The sequence below is a fragment of the Argentina silus genome (assembly GCF_951799395.1).
Source record: "Argentina silus genome assembly, chromosome: 14".
In the NCBI taxonomy this organism is placed as follows: domain Eukaryota; kingdom Metazoa; phylum Chordata; class Actinopteri; order Argentiniformes; family Argentinidae; genus Argentina; species Argentina silus.
In genome coordinates, this window is record NC_139668.1 from 16683145 (window position 1) to 16690458 (window position 7314).

Here is a 7314-nt window from a genome sequence, read left to right on the forward strand (position 1 = left end):
GAAACACAGAGTCCGTCTGTTAGAACTCTCCCCCATAACCACAGTGAGGTAGAATCAAACAAATCTAACAACAGTCAGTGGTAATGACGGTGTATAGATGTCATGCTGATGAAGTGTCACTTGTTTCTATTCCAAGTACAGTACCAGTCAAAAGTTTGGACACACCTTCTCATTCAATGGTTTTTCTTTATTTTATTTTTTTTATTTTTTTTTCTACATTGTAGATTGATATTAAAGACATGAAAACTATGAAGGAACACATATGGAATTATGTAGTAAACAAAAAAGTGTTAAACAAACCAGAATATGTTTTATATTTTAGATTCTTCAAAGTAGCCACCTTTTGCTTTGATGACAGCTCTGCACACTCTTGGCAAGTTTGTGTCCAAACTTTTGACCGGTACTGTATGTTGCCAGTGCTTCTCAGTGCATGACTCAAGTATTAGTGACAGTTAGTCGCTTGAATAATGTATAAAATCATCAGGGCTTTTAACAGCACAATGACCGGTCATGTAGGCTATGCCACCTGAGACTGCACAACATACTTGAAATGAAGCTGAAGACTGAACATAACATGATGAATAAAAACAAAAGAAGAATTTGGGAGCGAGGACACGTGGGGAGCTGAATCAGTACTGTATCATACCTTCTCCTGGAGGCGTTCCAACATGGCGGCCAGATGGGCCTCTCGTTTCTCCTTGTTGGCCTCCATGCGGTGCTCCAGCCGCTCCTTGGCCAGGCGGATGAAGTTGTTGTGTTCTTCCAGGGCCTTCTGGGCCACCTCGCGCTCATGCTCTCTCTTCTCAGCTAGGTGCTTCAACAACTCGGCCTCCTGACACTAGGGGGATAAAGAGGGAGAGAGAGAGGGAGAGAGAGAGAGAGAGAGAGAGAGAGTGCGTGTAAATGGATGAACAGAGAGTAGAGTGAACATTTCCATCCCTTCAGTCATACAAAGCTGCTTGAACACCAACACTGAACATTTACTGCTCTCCATCTCCATGTCACTCCCACCAAACTGGAGGCAAACACCTGACTTCTTTTGAACCCCTGACCCCTGACCCCTGACCCCTGACCCCCGCCCCTCACCTTTCTCCTCTCCTCAGCAGCGTCCAGTTTCCTCTGGATCTCCCCCAGAGAGGGCTCCCTGCGAGGGGGGGTGGTGGCCCGGAGCTCGGGCCCCCCGTCAAACGAGGGAGGTTTCAGGATGACCTCGAAGGCCTGGCCAGATGTCCGCTTGTTCAGCTCGATCACCTCCATGTCCCTGATGATGCATAGGTTCAGGTCCACCACGCCTGCAGGGGGTGACGATGGAGAAAGGAGACAGGAGATGGGTTTAGGAGGTGAAGGTTGGGGTAAGGTTGGAGTAGAAGCTGATGTTTACCGCTGATACAGGGCCAGATCGGACCTCATACCCATGATGGTTAACATTTCTGATTTTGAGCAGGATAATCTGTTGTCTAGTCAGGGGAAACATACAGTACCAGTCAAAAGTTTGGACACACCTTGCCAAGAGTGTGCAAAGCTGTCATCAAAGCAAAAGATGGCTACTTTGAAGAATCTAAAATATAAAACATATTCTCATTTTGTTTACTACATAATTCCATATGTGTTCCTTCATAGTTTTGATGTCTTCAATATTAATCTACAATGTAGAAAATAATTTAAAAAAATAAAGAAAAACCATTGAATGAGAAGGTGTGTCCAAACTTTTGACTGTATACCTTTAGAACTTAATCCACTCACACTGAACATACACCAGTAATGGCTTCTGGTTGGGCCTAGATTATGTATCAATGGTCCTTGATACATCTAAAGCAGATCCTTGTAAAAGACCCAAAGGACCAATCAGGGGTTGATGATGAGAAAGAAGGGCCACCAGAGAATCTAATGTTCTGGTTGACATTGGTGCATAGGGTCCCAGCAGAGCCTTGTGGTAATGAGTTTAGCTGTTTACCTTCTTTCTTGTTGGAGGGCTTTTCTTTGGGCTCGGGTAGTATGCAGGAACAGAAGAAAGACACCAGGGGGAGCTCCCGCATCTTATCCCTGTAGGCTGTAGGGGGAGAGAAGACCGAGATGAGCATACAATTAGAACCATGTGTGATTAGTCCTCCTCTCTTTAGCGAAATCAATATATACAGCAGTTCATATCTTTTTTTTTCTAGATAATGTATCACATTTGAACACACTTTACCTGCAAGAGTCATTGTTTCTCTCTTTTTCTTCTCCAAAAGACACTTTGGTGAATCAGACAGCTTCCTGAATGGAAACAAAGAAAGTTGCAGCAGTTAGATTTACTGTAAGATACGTTGTCACCAAATCCCAAAATCAGCAATCACCTTCTAAATGCCTCTACTGTGACAATACAGAAACTGCCTAGCTACCGTGAGCTACTGTGAAGTCCTTGTACCCACGCAGCATACTGAGCATTGAACTGACACAAGCTTGTCACAAGTAGAGAGAGGGAGGGGGGGGGGAATAAAGCGAGAGAGACAGAAGGAGAGAGAGAGAGAGAGAGAGAGAGAGAGAGAGAGAAAGAGAGAGTGGGAGAAAGGAGAAGAGCACCAGCTGAACTCTGTTACAGAGGTGACCTCTTCCTGATATTCAGATGGACAGATCACATTCATCCTCGGCTCAGGATGGAACACAGTACTGTTGACATCCAGGACCTTACTCTCTGGGTATATGGACCAAAGTACATATTTATATTTATTAAATATACAGGATCTAATTGTCCAAGCAAAAAGGACAGTCGAGGGAACAAGGGAGAGGGAGGAAAATACATACAAAATTGAAGCGTGTAATCTCCATTTGTGTTAGCTTGTTAGCTTTTTAAAAATATATGTATTTTCCCACCAACTCTTTCTGACAATACACCTACCCATCAGCCCACACTAGCTACCTTGCTACAGCAGCCACACTAACTCATGAATACACACGATGCACAACCCCCTTAATGAATACACACGATGCACAACCCCCTTAATGAAACGTGGTGGCCTTGATCTCTGTGTGAGTACTCATGCACAGCTGAAAAAAGAGGAGGTCGGCCCACATGAAAAGAGTAGGCGGACCGCCACCCCCCCCCCAACCACCCCCCCCCCCCACACCACCACACCACCACCACCACCACCACACACACACACACACACATACCAAGACACACACTCACTAGAAATCAATACACACATCCTATAGATTTCATTATCTTAAATCAATAATTGAATAATTACCCCATTGAAATCTCTCCTTCCATTCCTGATGGTTCTAATGGTCTCTTTTAAATGGCATAATGAACTCATTGCACAACCAAATGCATCGAATGAACATCAACCAAATTGACTGATTTCCCAAAATGAAAGCATTTTTCATAGTATATTCTGCTCTCAACGCTTGCATTGCAATCAAGCAAAATGTATATTACTGTAAAGAAAATGCACATATCAACTGAGCCAATCATGCATTGAGTATTTCTATTTATCTGTATTTCGATCTGCTATTTCGGTCCATAGGTAATCAGTGCAGCCAGGAACTCCTAGCGGAGGTCAAGTCTCCATGCAACTCAGGTGATGATGTCATAGTCAGTGCTCAGAATGTCATCTGCAGCAAAGAGTTTCCACCGCACCATTCAATATCGTTTCCACAAAAAAAAACGGTTTACTCTTTTAACATTTCAAACAGCACCATTCTGATATGAATGCAAAACAGGCAGTATTTGTCTATCAGCTAATTAAAAAAATTAAAAATAAAAGATTTTAAATCAATGGTAAAGCTTTGAAATGAATGCAAAATGACTATCTCAATTCAAGAGGCTGCAGCCTGTCAGCCTTGGTGTTTTAAAAGGATTGTGTGGATGTGTTTGGGACTTACCCTGCGCTGAGCAATGCTGGTGGTGTTCTCCTCCACTCTTATTTCTCTTTCTCCCTCGTTCTCTCTCTCTCTCTCTCTCTCGCTCTCTCGCTCTGCTGCTGTTTGGGCTCCAGCTCAGCAGCATCAGCACCACAACCAGCTCCTACAGCATGACATCACCTACCAGCCTTCCCATTGGCTGGGAGGCATACATGCCTCTGATTGGCTTGCAGAGCTTGAAGGAAAGGGGGGTCCGAGGGGGAGAAGGGGGTGTCCTTTAACCCTTTGTTTGCCGAGTGGAGGCAAGCTGCAGGGATGAGTCTGGGAGATGTAGATTGTGTTCGAGTACATTTATCATTGTGCACAAGATGAGATGAAGGAAAATATAGCACAAAGGATGTTTATGCACTACAATGTGTACAGCTATTCAGTCCAAATAAAGGAGGGAAACTATTATGAATTCTTGGATTCAGGTATGATGTGTGGAGTCAAGAGATGAGATGAGATCACTGGTGTCTTTCAATAATTTAATGCAATGTGCACAAGGGAGAGATAGAGCTCACGGCATAGTAGGAAGGATCTCTTGAGGAGCCGGCCCTCAGCTTTGAGATAAACTACCAGCAGAGGAAAAGTACCAGAGACAACAACAACATCTAAGAATCTAAATCTCGCTCAGCCAGCCTCTTGCTCTGTGTTATCAGGTGGGCAGCAGGTGGGCACCGTGGTCAACGTGTTTACCATGCTGAGTACGGGAATGGCACCAGCAGCATTATTCTGTGGACAGAGGGCCTGATCAAGCAGCCTATAACTGACCTGACAGCTTTAATACTAATGCATCATGTAACTTATTAATCGACCAGAATTGCTATTCACATCAAAACCTAGGAAAAGGTGTGAATCCATACAGTAAGGTCATGATTATGAATTTCTTTCACTTACCTGCAAGACATGGAAACAACTGACATTATCAAAACATGATTTTGACCTTTGTTTTATAATACAACAGGTCTTGGTGTTTGAGGATATACCTGCTGTACCCTGTAATGTGCAATATACTGTATTATTATTGCATAATTACCATATGATTTGATTTATGAAATGTGATTTATGATTTATGTGAAATGTGAATTAATTTATGTTCTGCGTATACAGTATTGTATACAGTTCATGATTTTTCATGTTCATATGCAAAAAAAAATATTTTGTTACTATAACAAAATGATCTCTGCAAACATTGATTTGAATAATGTTGGAGTGGAGCTGGTTCTGACTGGATTGTGAAGGCAGATCTCAGCGGTAAATGTCAGATCTAAAATTACCACCAGAGATGGATCTATGGTTCATCATCTTCTGTCCCAGAGCTCTGGATGACTAGGCCGTGCTCACCTCCCCAACATGTCTGTCTGGAGCAGCCACACACACACACACACACACACACACACACACACACACACACACACACACACACACACACACACACACACACACACACAATCACACAGACACAGATTAGCTATCCGCACGCTCACTGTTTGAGCAGCCTGTCAATGGCTCTTTAAAGCTGCCCATCTGTTGCTCTGGTTCGCTTCCAAATGTCTAATTCTTTAGTGTCTTTGGAATAACTGGATCTGAAATAAAAGGGCAAAGTAAAAAAAAAAAATATTGGGCAAAGTAAAAAAACAAACAAAAAAAACTTTAATTGGCTTAAGAGCACAATGGCCATAGAAATATCATACAATATGTATGGAGCCCATAGCTGTCCTTATGAGCAGTCCAGTCCAGGGAATGTATATATGTTTAACAGACAGCCCTCTGTACCACCTCTTGGATTAAGGCGTTAGTTTGAGCTCCCAGTAACAACTGCCATGCAAACGGTAAGTTGAACTGATCGGGTGGGTCTTTACAGGGGCAAAGCCAGGGAAGAATAGGAACAGGCTCTGTCAATGACCCAACTGCATTTGTTTAGTTGTTGTTGCTTCAGATCAGTTGTGTTTGTTCTTGGTCTTATTGCTACAGGGTGCAGAGAACCCACTGATTGCAACATCAACAGATCTGATTGCAGACTTCACAGAGTCAGGCCCTCTATGGACTACATATCCCAAGGTGCACTGCGACAGAGCAATGTCAGAGAAAGAACAGTGAGTACCTTCCAAATCTAAAAACATCCCAGTCCCATAAGGAACATAGACTCCCAGCACTGCAATGACATCACTCGGGGTTCACTGCACAAACAGAACAGGAGCTGAGGACAAAGGGATTCAGGCAAGACACGAAAGATAAAAGCAGGGGAAATTTAGTAAATTTTTTAAATTAAAAAATTAAAACCCTGTGTTGAAAATAACAACATAGACATCTCTAATGCTAAAAAATAACAACACAAACATCTCTAATGCTAAAAAATAACAACACAAACATCTCTAATGTTAAAAAATAACAACACAACCATCTCTAATGTTGCATAAACGTTGACAGTGATTACAGAGCCGTGATGGCTGGTGTAGAAGGTGAGGAACTTGAGAATGATGTCATACCCAGATGCTGTAACAGGGGGGTCAGAGGGCAGGGACTGCAGACAGAGTGCAGCAGTTCAGAATGGCCAATAAAAGCAACATATTAACCATCAGTTGGGAGAGAGGAGAGAGGAGAGAGGAGAGAGGAGGGAGGAGAGAGGAGAGGGAGGAGAGAGGAGGGAGGAGAGAGGAGAGAGGAGAGAGGAGAGAGGAGAGAGGTGGCGTCTCAGCAAGTGTTTTATCACCTCTAGGTGCATTGTTCGATACAAAGGGGAGGATGGGCACACGCACGCACGCATGCACGCACGCACACACACACACACACACACACACACACACAGCCACCCACACACACACACACACACACACACACACACAGCCACCCACACACACATACACACGCACACACACGCACACACACACACACGCACACACACACACACACACACACACACACACACACACACACACACACACAACCACAGGCGGTGTCCTCATTTGCTATTCTGCTCACACTAGCCCAGATGATGTCATGCAGCTGCATGCCAGCAGGAGAGTCGTGTGCAGAGGGATGAGAGAGAGAGAGAGAGAGAGAGAGAGAGAGAGAGAGAGAGAGAGAGAGAGAGAGAAAGAGAGAAGCAAGGCGCAGGGGGTGGGAGAGTGGGTGATGAGGATAGAAATGTGTTGCTGTGTGGGTTCTGAGCGGAGGAGAGAGCCACAGCTCAATGGAAGGGATGCGGACTGAAGGAGCAGCACGAAGGATCGGAGGAATGAAAGAGTAGAGGGTGGGAGAGAGGTTATGAGTGGGGGACAGGCAAAGGCATACGAATCATCGGAGGCAGAATGTGGACATCGTGAGGCTGATGGAACACAGACATTGCATAACACTTCCCCACAATTGTCAATCTTTGCCTTCTCACACCTGTAAAAGCCGCAGAGCGACCCAATGCACCTTGAG

At 44.2% G+C, this 7314-nt stretch overlaps 1 protein-coding gene across 1 annotated transcript in view; it reads right to left on the reverse strand.

Moving 5' to 3' along the window:
• Positions 1–4414, reverse strand: part of stmn4l (stathmin-like 4, like) — a gene marked incomplete at both ends in the record, with an annotated part of 4481 nt that extends 67 nt beyond the window's left edge. Inside the window, 5 exons of the mRNA XM_083684224.1 lie at positions 647–838; positions 1087–1292; positions 1955–2050; positions 4031–4167; positions 4410–4414. Coding sequence (XP_083540350.1) covers positions 647–838; positions 1087–1292; positions 1955–2050; positions 4031–4167; positions 4410–4414 — 636 coding nt within the window. The remainder of the gene's footprint in view (positions 1–646; positions 839–1086; positions 1293–1954; positions 2051–4030; positions 4168–4409) is intronic.
• Between the last annotated feature and the right edge of the window lie 2900 nt (positions 4415–7314).